This window comes from Rhinopithecus bieti, unplaced genomic scaffold (assembly GCF_001698545.2).
Source record: "Rhinopithecus bieti isolate Rb0 unplaced genomic scaffold, ASM169854v2 scaffold_15769, whole genome shotgun sequence".
Taxonomy (NCBI): domain Eukaryota; kingdom Metazoa; phylum Chordata; class Mammalia; order Primates; family Cercopithecidae; genus Rhinopithecus; species Rhinopithecus bieti.
The window spans coordinates 2,593,103-2,607,094 of record NW_016809129.1 but is presented as its reverse complement, the minus strand read 5'-3'; the positions used below and the strand labels follow the sequence as shown (position 1 = coordinate 2,607,094).

Genomic DNA, 13,992 nt, shown 5'->3' with positions numbered 1-13,992 from the left:
CCATCAGAGAAAGCTATTGTGAATAGTGCTGCAGTAAACATACGTGTGCATGTGTCTTTGCAATCATTAAAAAATCAGGAAACAACAGTTGTTGGAGAGGATGTGGAGAAATAGGAACACTTTTACACTGTTGGTGGGATTGTAAACTAGTTCAACCATTATGGAAAACAGTATGGCAATTCCTCAAGGATCTAGAACTAGATGTACCATATGACCCAGCCATCCCACTACTGGGTATATACCCAAAGGATTATAAATTATTCTACTACTTTTTAATATTAGCCATTCTGATGAATGTGAGATGGTATCTCATTGTGATTTTAATTTGTATTTCTCTGGTGATTAGTGATGTGGAGCATTTTTTTGTATGTTTTTTAGCCACTTATATGTCTTCCTTTAAGTGTCTATTCATGTCTTTTGCCCATTTTTAAAAAGAGTTACTTGTTTTGTTTTTTCCTTGTTCAATTGCTTAAGCTCCTTATAGATTCTGGATATTCAACCTTTGTTGGATGCATAGTTTGCGAGTCTTTTCTCTCATTTTGCAGGCTGTTTATTCCATTGATAGTTTCTTTTGCTTTACAGAAGCTCTTTAATTAGGTCCCACTTGTCAATTTTGTTTTGTTGCAATTACTTTTTTTTTTTTTTTTTTTTTTTTGTGAGACGGAGACTTACTCTATTGCCCAGGCTAGAGTGCAGTGGCACGATCTTTGCTCACTGCAACCTCCACCTCCCAGGTTCAAGCAATTCTCGTGCCTCGGCCTCCCAAGTAGCTGGAATTATAAGTGCCCCCTATCAAGCCTGGCTTCTTTTTGTATTTTTAGTAGAGACAGGGTTTCACCATGTTGGCCAGGCTGGTCTCAAACTCCAAGCCTCATGTGATCTGCCCACCTCGGCCTCCCATAGTACTGGGATTACAGGCATGACCCACCATGCCTGGCTAAAGGATTCTTATCGTTTGAGGCCTGACACTTAAATCTTTAATCCCTTTTGAGTTAATTTTTGTATACGGTGAAAGGAACGGGTTGGTTTCATTCTTCTGCATATGGCTAGCCAGCTATTCTAACACCATTTATTGAATAAGAAGATATGAAGCCCTTTCCCCATTGCTTATTTTTGTCAATTTGGTCAAATATCAGATGGCCATAGGTGTGTGGCTTAACTTCTGGGTTTTATATTCTGTTTCCTTGGTCTGCGTATGTTTTTGTACCAGTACCATGATGTTTTAGTCTGTAGCCTTATAGTATAGTTTGAAGTCAAGTAGCGTAATGCCTCTGGCTTTGTTTTTGTTTAGGATTGCTTTGTCTGTTTGCACTCTCGGTTCAATATGAATTTAAGAATTTTTTTTCTGGTTCTGTGAAAAATGATGATAGTTTGATAGGAATGGCATTGAATCCATAGATTGCTTCGGGCAGCATGACCATTTTAACAATATTGATTCTTCTAATCCATGAGCATGGAATGTTTTTCCATTGGTTTGTGTCATCTGTGATTTCTTTCAACAGTATTTTGTAGTTCTTATAAATACCTTTCACCTCCTTGGTTAGATGCATTCCTAGGAATGTGTGTGTGTGTGTGTGTTGTAAACGGGATTGCCTTCTTGATTTGGCTCTCAGCTTGAACATTATTGGTGTATAGAAATGCCAGTGATTTTTGTACATGGATTTTGTGTCCTGAAACTTTCCTGAAGTCATTTATCAGTTGTAGGAGCCTTTTGATAGTGTCTTCAGGGTTTTCTAGGTATAGATCACATCGTCTGTGAAGAGAGGTAATTTGACTTATTTTCCTATTTGGATGCGTTTTACTTCTTCCTCTTGCCTAATTGCTCTGACAGGACTTCCAGTACTACATTGAATAGGACTGGTGAGAGTGGGCATCCTTGTCTTCTTCCAGCTCTCAAGGGAAATGCTTCCAGTTTTTGCCCGTCTCAGTGTGATGTTGACTGTATATTTGTCATAGATGGCCCTGACTATTTTAGGGCATATTCCTTCAACATGGAATTATTTCTTGAGGGTTTTTGTCATGAAGAAATGCTGGATTTTATCAAAAGCCTTTTCCATGTCTACTGAGATGATCATACATTTTTTGTTTTTTATTCTGTTTATTTAGTGATTCACATTTGTGATTTGCATATGTTGAACCGATCTTGCATCTTAGAAATGAAGCATACTTTATCATGGTGAATTAACTTTTTGATATGCCATTGAATTTGGTTTGCTGGTATTTTGTTGAGGATTTGTACATCTATGTTCATCAGGGATATTGGCCTTTGTTTTCTTTCTTCTTTGTGTCTTTACCAAGTTTTGGTATCAGAGTGATGCTGGCTTCATAGAATGAGTTAGATTAGACCCTCCTTATTTTTTTGGAATAGCTTCAGTAGAATTAATACCAGCTCTTTGTACGTCTGGTAGAAATCAGCTGTGAATCCATCCGATCTTTGGCTTTTTTTGTTTGGCAGGTTTTTTATTACAGATTCAATTTCAGAACTCAATATTGGCCTGTTCAGTGTGTCAGTTTCTTCCTGATTCAATCTTGGGAGATTGTATATTTCCAGGAATTTATCTATTTCGTCTAGATTTTCTAGTTTGTATTCATAGTGGTGTTCATAATCGTCTCTAGGAATCCTTTGTATGTCTGTGGAATCCATTGTAATGTCACCTTGGTTGCTTCTCATTATGCTTATTTGGATCTTCTTTTTTTCTTTATTATTTTAGCTGACAGTCTGTCAATCTTGTTTTTCTTTTCAAAGAATCAACTTTTGGTTTCCCCAGGCTGGGTGTGGTGGCTCACGCTTGTAATCATAGCACTTTGGGAGGCTGAGGTGGGCAGATTACTTGAGCCCAGGAGTTTGGGACCAGCCTAAGCAACGTGGTGAAACTCCTTCTCTAAAAAAAAAAAAAAAAAAAAAAAAAAAAAAACTAGCAGAGCACAGTGGCGTGTGCCTGGAGTGCCAACTACTTGGGAGGCTGAGGCAGCAGAATGACCTGAGCCCAGAGAGGTCCCAGACAGCAAAGTGAGACACCGTCTCAAAAAAACAAAACAAAAGAAAATCCGCAAAAAAGCCAACGAAAGTGTGGCACAATAATATTTATTTAAATCTTCCCCTGTGTGCTAGCCTTTCTGTTTTTATTATATCTAGCATTTTAACAATAAAAGCAAGCACTTTCTTTGAGATGAGAAGATCGTTTTGTTTCATAGAAAACATTAGAGAAGAAACTAAACACGGGAGTTAAAGATTACAAATAGCTAAAACAGAGCATAACTACAATTGTGGTCATAAACTAGAAATGTAAAATACGGATAGCTTTATAATCGTGGCTGACAGTAGAGCCTCACTTTATACAGTTTGAATCGGTTCCCTTTTAAACATCTTTTTAGTGTGTTTCAAGTCAAGGCTAAGTGAAAAAAGAAAAATAAAACGTAAACATCTTCTTAGGTTAAAAACCAGTATGCCAGTATAGTCATTAGATAGTGTAGTAAGAGGGATTTTATTTGAGAAGCAGTTACATGACAAGTGTAAATTCGTAAAAAAAAAAAAAATTCTTTTAAAAAAATCTCCTCAAATAATTAAGCACATTCTTTAAATGTGAGCCAGGAAATCTCTACATCCTGAAGGTAAAATGAAAAAAATGAATAAATCAGACATAACTTTATTTTGAGTGACTTGAAAAATCAACTACTTCTAATACCAGTTGGCAGGACTGTTATGGTGGGGTATTCGTGACCAAAAAATTTACATTTTAATTTTTTTGCCTGATCCTTGAAATATACCAGTAAAATTAATTTAAATATCATAAGGCTTTAATTTTCTAAGATATAGTAGTGCACATTAATTTGTAGTATTACTTAAAGTTTGAAAGAGATATTTGAGTTTAAATTAGGAAGTTAATGAATAATTACACTGCATCTATTGCCTCTCCCTCATTTTGATATTAAAAATCTATGTCAATACTTTTCCAAAGTTACAGGTTTTATTTTTTAATGAAAAGTAGAAAAATGAATTGACATTTCTTAAATTAAAACTACGAAACCCTTGGCCGGGCGCGGTGGCTCAAGCCTGTAATCCCAGCACTTTGGGAGGCTGAGACGGGCGGATCACAAGGTCAGGAGATCGAGACCATCCTGGCTAACACTGTGAAACCCCGTCTCTACTAAAATACAAAAAACTAGCCAGGCGAGGTGGCGGGTGCCTGTAGTCCCAGCTACTCTGGAGACTGAGGCAGGAGAATGGCGTGAACCTGGGAGGCGGAGCTTGCAGTGAGCTGAGATCCGGCCACCGCACTCCAGCCCGGGCGACAGAACAAGACTCCGTCTCAAAAAAAAAAAAAAAAAAACTACGAAACCCTAATTGAGAAGCAAACCAGAGGTAAAACAGTTTATTAGCTCCAAGAATAATAGTAATTATTTTCTTTTTTTTTTTTTACTATAGCCACCTATAGTCTTACAATATTTACTTGATTATTAAAAAGAGAGGCAATGTGACAGTAAAATACAGAGAAAACAATTTGAGATTTGTGTCTAGTGTATTGTATAACCATTCCCTTGAGTAGACTTTGTTGTAAATTGCCATTGATTTTAGATAAGAAAAGTTTCCCTCATGTTAAAAACTTGGAAATGCATCATTACTTTTGATTTTTTTTTTTAATAGAATTTTTTTTGTAGAGATGAGATCTCCCTATGTTGTCCAGGCTGGTCTTGAACTCCTGAGCTCAAAAGTCTCTCCCACCTCGGCCTCCCAAACTGCTGCGATTATAGGTGTAAGCCACCATGCCCGGCCATTAATCCTTTCTTAATAAAGGACATAGTATATATCTGCTATATAGCCATCTAACCAAATATTAAAATCCTTAACTGATTTTTTTGGAAATCTGGAATTTCATTACATTTAAGTATTTAGACCTACTTCACTTTCTCCCCCACACAGTGGCCAAGTGTTGTCTCAGTACAGACTATACAGAAATAAGCACTATTAAAATTTACTTGTTCCATATCCTAAACTTAGACAATTTTTAAAAAAAAATATTGGCCAGGCGTGCTGGCTCCTACGTATAATCCCAGCACTTTGGGAGGCTGAGGCAGGAAGATTGCTTTAGCCTAGGGGTTCAAGACCAGCCTGGACAACATAGTGAGACCTTGAGTTTACAAAATATTAAAAAACAATACCCCAGCATGGTGACATGCACCTGTACTACTCGGGAGGCCAAGGTGGGAGGATTGCTTGAGCCCAGGGAGTTGAGGCTGCAGTGAGCTAAGATCACACCACTGCACTCCAGCCCAGGTGACAGTGTGAGAAAAAAGTCTGGCCTGGCACAGAGGCTCACACCTGTAATCCCAGTTCTTTGGAAAGATTGCTTGAGCCCAGGAGTTCAAGACCAGTCTGAGCAACATGGTGAAACCCCAAATTAAAAAATTATCTGGGCATGGTGGTGTAAACCTGTAGTCCTAGCTACTTGGGAGGCTGAGGCAGGAGGATCACTTGAGCCCAGGAGTTCAAGGCTGCAGTGAATTATGATTATGCCACTGCACTCTAGCCTGGGCAGCAGAGCAAAACCCTGTCTCTAGAAAACTCTGCAGCAATCCCTCCTCCACCCCAACTCACACACTTTTGTTTTCTTTTCTTGGAATATAACATGTTCTCAGAAAAGCACACTGTTTAGGAGTTTAGCCAACATCTATATCGAGACGTTGAATTTTACTAGCATGCCAGCGACTCCTCTCCAAAAAGGAACACTACCGGACTTTTTTCTTTTCTTCTTTCTTTTCCTTAATTTTTTTTTTAATTGTTTTAGAGACAGGGTATTGCTACATTGCCCAGATGGGAGTGCAGTGGCTCTTCACGGGTGCGATCATAGCACACTGCAGCCTCCAATTCTTAGCCTCAAGTGATCCTACCCCTGCCCAGTCTCCTGAGTAGCTATAGTGTAGCACCTGACATTTAAACTATAGATGAGTTTTGCCTATTTTTGAACTTTTTTTTTTGGAGACAAAGTCTCTCACACAGGCTGGAGTACAATGGCACAATCTTGGCTCACTGCAACCTCCACCTCCTGGCTCAAGTGATCCTCTCACCTCAGCGTCCCAAGTAACTGGGACTACAGACATGCACCACCATACCTAGCTAATTTCTGTATACTTTGCAGAGATGGGATTTTACCATGTTACCCAGGCTGGTCTCAGATTCCTGGGCTCAAGTGATCTACCCACTTCGGCCTCCTAAAGTTCTGGGATTATAGGCATGAGCCACTGCACTCAGCCTTGAACTTTATATGAAGTGTAACCATATACTCTTTGCCTGGCTTTCTTTAACTTATGAGGTTCATCTATATAGTTCCAGATTGAAAGAGTTCATTCAGGCCGGGCACGGTGGCTCAGGCCTGTAATCCCAGCACTTTGGGAGACTGGAGTGGGCAGATCATCTGAGGTCAGGAGTTCAAGACCAGCCTGACCAACATGGAGAAACCCTGTCTATACTAAAAATACAAAAATTAGCCGGGCGTGGTGGCACATGCCTGTAATCCCAGCTACTGGGGAGCCTGAGGCAGGAGAGTCGCTTGAACCTGGGAGGCAGAGGTTGCGGTGAGCCTAGGTCGCACCATTACACTCCAGCCTAGGCAAGAAGAGTGAAACTCGGTCTCAAAAAAAATAAGAAGGCTGGCTGCAGGTGGCTCATGGCTGTACTCCCAGCATTTTGGGAGGCTGAAGTGTGCAGATCATGAGGTCAAGAGATCGCGACCATCCTGGCTAACACGGTGAAACCGCGGCTCTACTAAAAATATAAAAAATTTTCCAGGCGTAGTGGTGCGCACCTGTAGTCCTGAGTATCCCAGCTACTTGGAAGGCCAATGCAGAAGAATCACTTGAACCCGGGAGGCAGAGGTTGCAGTGAGCCAAGATCATGCCACTGCACTCCAGCCTAGGCGACAGCACAAGACTCTGTCTCAAAAAAAAAGTTCATTCATTCTCTTTTTTTGTTTGTTTGTTTGTTTGAAACGGAGTCTCACGCTGTCGCCCCAGCTGGAGTGCGGTGGCACCATCTCGGCTCACTGCAACCTCCACCTCCAGGGTTCAAGCGATTCTCCTGCCTCAGCCTCCCAAGTAACTGGGACTACAGGTGCCCACCACCACGCCCAGATAATTTTTTTGTATTTTTAGTAGAGATGGGGTTTCACTATGTTTAACAGGCTGGTCTTGACCACCTGACCTCATGATCCTCCTGCCTCAGCATCCCAAAATGCTGAGATTACATTACAAGCGTGAGCCACTCACCCAGCCTTCATTTATTCTTTTAACTGTATGGCCTGGCATTCTCTACTTTTATTGAAAGCACTATTTTGGCAAGTACTTGGGATTTTAAGGTAATTGTATATTTGGAAATTATTAGCCCTTTTAAATTATCTTGCTATATTAGCTTCTTGATCAAAAATAAGTAAGGTCACATTTAAAGATTATTAGCATGATATTCATATAATCTAGTAAATTCTTTAGTGAAATACCAGATTTTGGGAGGAAATGTGTTGTGCCATTGCTGCCCTTTGCTTGCTGTCCTCTGTTGTCTTGTGTTCCTACCCACCTGGTAATCATGTTTGAGGAGCTGAGGTAAAGACAGAAACAGGTAGGCCTAGCAGGATCATAGGACTTAAACCAGTTCAGTGGCAGGATCTCCAGGTTAGGAAAATTGAAAGTATACTGTGCCACTTCACTTCTAAAATATTGATAAAGTAATGTCTAGCTCTCAAATCTGTATTTTTCATGTTTCTTTAAGAAAGAGAAGGATTCCTACCATCCTGAAATGTTCTTATGCTTAAATGCCTCTGCGGTGCAGTTAAGCCTGCCCTAAACTCTGGCATTTCCACAAGGGAGGTTAGGTGTTAGCCTGTAATACCCTCTTAGCCACTGGGCTGTCATTGGATCCATTGTCTTTATATATCCTCCCTAAAGCCATCAAAGACCCACTATTTAAATTTGCAGTTTTTGTAGTGCACGCAAATTAAAACATGGCTAGAATTAATTTTTGTTAAAGGAAATTAATTTTCATATTTATTCATGTAAAAAGAATTTGCTGACCAGGTGTGGTGGATCACACCTGTAATCTCAGCACTTTGACAAGCCAAGGCTGGTGGAATCACTTGAGCCCAGCAGTTAGAGACCAACCTGGGCAACATGGCAAAATCCTGTCTCTACCAAAATACGTATGTGTGTGTGTGTGTGTGTGTGTGTGTGTGTGTGTGTATGTGTGTGTGTGTATATATATGTGTATATACACAAAATATTATGTATGGGGTGTGTGTGTGTGTCTGTGTGTATACACACACACATACATACATACACAAAATATTAGCGGGGCATAGGGGTGGTGGCACACATCTGTTTTCCCAGTACATTTTGAATAATTTTTCTTTGCCTAAGATTTTTTTTTAATTTTAAAAAAACGACTGGCAAGATAGCTTCATTTTTTTTTTCTTTTCTTTTCTTTTCTTTTTGGAGACGTGGTCTTCATCTGTCACCTAGGCTGGAGTGCAGTGGCACAATTTTGGCTTACTGCAACCTCGGCCTCCTGGGCTCAAGCGATCCTCCCACCTCAGGCCTACCCCAGGTAGCTGGGACCACAGGCAAGCACCACCACACCTGGAAAATTTTTGTATTTTTTCGTAGAGATGGGGTCTCTCTATGTTGCCCAGGCTGGTCTCAAACTCCTGGGCTCAAGTGATCCACCTGCCTCAATCTCCCAAAGTGCTGGGATTACATGTAGGAGCTGCCGCACCCAGCCAATCACTTAAATTTCCTAAAGTTATTTTAAGCTAGTTACAGAATATACAAAATAAAATAGCTCTTTTTTTCCCCTTTTACTTTATTTATTTATTTATTCAGTCAGAGTCTCGCACTGTCACCCAGGGTGGAGTGCAATGGCGCCATCTCAGCTCACTACAACCTCCGCCTCCCATGTTCAAACAGTTCTCCTGCCTCAGCCTCCCAAGCAGCTGGGATTACAGGCTAATTTTTTTTTGTATTTTTAGTAGAGACAGAGTTTCATTATGTTGGTCAGGTGGTTTCAAACTCCTGACCTCATGATCTGCCCGCCTCAGCCTCCCAAGGCGCAATCTCGGCTCACTGCAACCTCTGCTTCCTGGGTTCAAGCGATTCTCCCTCCTCAGCCTCCCAAGTAGCTAGGACCACAAGCACAAGTCATTGGGCCCAGCTAATTTTTGTGTTTTCAGTAGAGACAGGGTTTCACCATGTTGGCCAGGGTGTTCTCGAACTACTGAGCTCAAGTGATCTGCCTCCGTCAGCCTCCCAAAGTGCTGAGGTTACAGATGTGAGCCACTGCCCCCGGCAGATGATGTATTTTTAAGCACCTCTAGAATTACTCTATATTCAACAAATGACAAGCTGTTAAAGACCAAACATCAAAGTCTTCTCTGTGATATTATGGTTTGGGGGTGATTTTTTTCCAAAGGAGAAAAGTACAGATGGATAATAGTGTCTGTATTGAGTCTTCACAAATGAGATTCACTGAATTGTTTAAATAGCTAGCTAAATTCATTTGTTTTACTGTATTACTATAAGCTTATTGTAAGTAAAGTCATGTCAAGCCTCTGATGTTATTGAAATTCCAGTATGCTAAAATACAAAGTATTTTCATTGATGGAGAACTTTTAATGAAGACAGATAAGAAAATGTTTTATTTATGCCACTTCTGCATTTTAGGAAATAAACAGCAGCACAATAATACTTAGGTTGCTTAGTAAATTTTGGTGAATTGAGTTTTAAAAGGGACAAAAATGGTTATAAAAATTCCTGTTTTGCTAAGTAAAAAACTATGCAACTTTCTAAAATCTAGAAAGTTACAATTGGAGTGATAACACCGTAAAAGCACATTTTCCCTGTTAAAGTAATTAACACTTTTTGGTTTTAGGAATTGGAACGAGCATGGAGAGAATATGATAAGTTAGAATACGATGTAACTGTTACCAGGAACCAGATGCAAGAGCAGCTAGATCACCTTGGTGAAGTTCAGGTACAGAAATATAATATTCTTTATATTGTTTTAACTGTTTTTACTGGTACTGTACAATCCACCTTGTTAGATTTATGCATACCCTTAACAGTTTTTACATTATTGGCTACCTGAGACCTAGATTTGAATACTTTTAATGACAGGAATCTTACTATCTCACAAAGTAGACCATCCCCACTTGTTTAAGAGTTCTTTGTTCTGTTGGGCACATGATGAGCCCTGGAGTGCTCTGTGCTCCTAGCAGTCTCAGCTCTGCAGTTCCTAAAAACATGGTTTCATATCCTTTTACAAGTCCATCTGTGTCACTTGGTATTGAGATGTTGAATTATATGGATTTATCAAATAATGAATATTTTGTTTATATATATATGTTTTGTTTTGTTTTGTTTTTTGAGACGGAGTTTTGCTCTTGTTGCCCAGGCTGGAGAGCAGTGGCGCGATCTCGGCTCACTGCAACCTCTGCCTCCCGGGTTCAAGCGATTCTCCTACCTCAGCCTCCCAAGTAGCTGGGATCACAGGCATGTACCACCAAGCCCAGCTAATTTTGTATTTCTTTTTTTTTAGTAGAGATGGGGTTTCTCTATGTTGGTCAGGCTGGTCTCAAACTCCGGACCTCAGGTGATCCACCTGCCTCGGCCTCCCAAAGTGCTGGGATTACAGGCTTGAGCCACTGCGCCTAGCCATTATTTCATCCTTTTAATAAAATTATTCTAATCCTTTCTATATTAAATGTCTCTCATTTTGTGAAATTACATTTGGCCTGTTGACTTCACTGACATATTATTAGAATAGGGGAAGATACAGCACCATTTGCTATAAAGAATCTAGTTAATAAGCAAATAGATCTGACACCTAGTTCCAAGGGTTAGTTTTCTTATCTATGAAATAGAAATAATAATACTTGGCCGGGCATGGTGGCTCACACCTATAGTCCCAGCACTTTCGGAGGCTGAGGTAGGTGGATCACCTGAGGTCAGGAGTTCGAGACCAGCCTGGCCAACATGGCGAAACCTTGTCTCTACTATAAATACAAAAATTAGGTGTAGTGGCAGGCATCTGTAATCCCAGCTACTTGAGAGGCTGAGGCAGGAGAATCACTTGAACCCAGGAGGGGGGGGTGCAGTGAGCTGAGATCCCATGACTGCACTCCAGCCTGGGCAACATAGCAAGACTCTATCTCAAAAAAAAAAAAAAGAAAGAAAGAAAAAGAAATAATAATACTTAAAATGTTTCTCTGAGGAATGCAGATAATATATGTTCAAGAAAATAAAACTTACTTCATGCTTATGACCAATGTAAATTTGATCCTTTTAGTTGGAAATGTGTGGACTTAACAGACAGTGAATAAAAGATTAGTTAAGTTTGAGACCAACCAGCCTGACCAACATGATGAAACCCCATTTCTACTAAAAAAATACAACATTAGCCAGGATGACGAGGTCAGGAGCTCAAGACCAGCCTGGCCAAGATTGTGAAACCCCATCTCTACTAAAAATACAAAATGAGCTGAGCTTGGTGGCAAGCACCTGTAATCCCAGCTACTCGGGAGGCTGAGGCAGGAGAATTGCTTGAACCTTGGCAGTGGAGGTTGCAGGGAGCTATGATCGCACCATTGTACTCCAGCCTGGGCAACAAGGGTGAAGCTCCATCTCAAAAAAAAAAATAATTAGTAAGGTTGAATCAGAAATTCGGCTGCCCTCTATCTGGGCTGTCCAGCGTAGTACTGGCCACATGTAGTTGTTGGACATATGAAATGTGACTATTGTGACTATACAACTAAAACTGAACTTTCCGTTGTTTTTATGTTAACTATCTAAATTTATTTACTTATTTATTGAGTCAGGGTTTTGTTCTGTCACCCAGGCTGGAGTGCAGTAGCTTGATCCTAGGTGAAACCTTGAGCTCCTGGGTCCAAGTGATCCTCCTACCTCAGCCTTCCAAAGTGCTGGGATCATCAGCTGGGCACAATGGCTCATGCCTGTAATCCCAGCACTTTGGGAGGCCGTGGTGGGAGAATCAGTTGAGGCCAGAAGTTTGAGACCAGCCTGGCCAACGCGGTAAAACCCCACCTCTACTAAAAATACAAAAATTAGCTGGGCACCTGTGGTCCCGACTACTTAAGGCTGAGGCAGGAGAACCGCTTGAACCTGGGAGGCAGAGGTTGCAGTGATCCAAGATTGTGCCAGTGCACTCCAGCCTGAGTGATGGGCAAAAGTCCATCTCAAAAAAAAAAAAAAGAAAAGAAATCAGCTACAAAAATGAGATACTAAATACACTAGAAAAATAGCTATAAATACTTAAGATGTAACTAGAGGTCAGCAAACTTTCTGTAAAGGCCAGATGTGTCACTGTCACATATTTAATGTTTTTTGTTTTCTTACAACTTTTTTTTTTTTTTTTTTTTTAAGATGGAGTTTCACTCTTGTCACCCAGGCTGGTGTGCAGTAGCGTGATCTCTGCTCACTGTAACCTCCACCTCTCGGGTTCAGGTGATTCTCCTGCCTCAGCCTTCCTAGCAGCTAGGATTACAGGCATGTGCCACCACACCTGGCTAATTTTTAGTAGAGACAGGCTTTCACCATATTAGCCAGGCTGGTCTTGAACGCCTGACCTCTGGTGATCTGCCCGCCTCAGCCTCCCAAAGTGCTGGGATTACAGACATGAGCCACTGTGCCCAGCTATAACTTCTTAAAAATGTAAAATTTGTTCTTAACTCACAGGCCATACCAAAAGAGGCTGCAGGCCACAGAAATTTGCCAATCCCAGATTTAACCTACCAAAAAATATATTTATTATGAAAATTTAGTAACCTTATTATAGAATATAAGAGAAGACCTAAATTAATGGAGAAGTGTAATTGGTATACCATATTCATGGATGGTCTGATTTAACATCATCACAATGAAAATTCTTCCCATAAATGCAATTTTATTCCAACCAAATTTCCAGTAGAATTTTCTAAAGAAATTTCTTAAATGGTTCTAATATTTTTAAGGTATAATAAAGACCACAAGTAGTTAAGAAATTAAAAAAAAGGCCGGGCGCGGTGGCTCAAGCCTGTAATCCCAGCACTTTGGGAGGCCGAGACGGGCGGATCACGAGGTCAGGAGATCGAGACCATCCTGGCTAACATGGTGAAACCCCGTCTCTACTAAAAATACAAAAAACTAGCCGGGCGACCTGGCGGGCGCCTGTAGTCCCAGCTACTCGGGAGGCTGAGGCAGGAGAATGGCGTGAACCCGGGAGGCGGAGCTTGCAGTGAGCTGAGATCCGGCCACTGCACTCCAGCCTGGGCGACAGAGCGAGACTCCGTCTCAAAAAAAAAAAAAAAAAAAAAAAAATAAAAAAAAAATAAAAGAACTAAAAGTCATACTCTATGAATGGTGACATTGCATATACAGCCTTAGACCAGTTACATAACAACTCTGGGTCTCAGTTTCCGCAACTATAAAATAAACTAGTACCTACTCCTACCAGGTTATTATGAGGATAAATATGTTTATATTTTTGCAGCATGTAGAATGAAACCAGGCATATAAAGCACACTATATAAGTGTTTGTTAAATAAATAAGGAAACATAATGCAAAACTATAGTGTTAAACATGGTACAGGAAAAAAATAGACCAATGGAACAGAATAGAGAGTTTAACAGCAGACCATGAATATCCACAAAGCAGAGAGAGAAAGAGAGGGAATTGTTGAACAACATTTGGCTTTATCAAAGTTAAAGATTTACCCTCAATGAAGGCAACATAGACAAAGTAAAAAGATGACCTACTGGGAGGATGTATGTTTGACCTAAGAAATTCAACAAGGGGGCCGGGCGCGGTGGCTCAAGTCTGTAATCCCAGCACTTTGGGAGGCCGAGACGGGCGGATCACGAGGTCAGGAGATCAAGACCATCCTGGCTAACACGGTGAAACCCCGTCTCTACTAAAAAAATACAAAATCTAGCCGGGCGAGGTGGCGGGCGCCTGTA

The 13,992-nt window shown here is 40.6% G+C and overlaps 1 protein-coding gene across 1 annotated transcript in view; it reads left to right on the top strand.

Moving 5' to 3' along the window:
• The window catches only part of PLEKHA5 (pleckstrin homology domain containing A5), a 230,555-nt gene that overhangs the window by 208,636 nt on the left and 7,927 nt on the right, over nt 1–13,992 (top strand). The window contains exon 20 of the mRNA XM_017888617.1: nt 9,911–10,012. Coding sequence (XP_017744106.1) covers nt 9,911–10,012 — 102 coding nt within the window. The remainder of the gene's footprint in view (nt 1–9,910; nt 10,013–13,992) is intronic.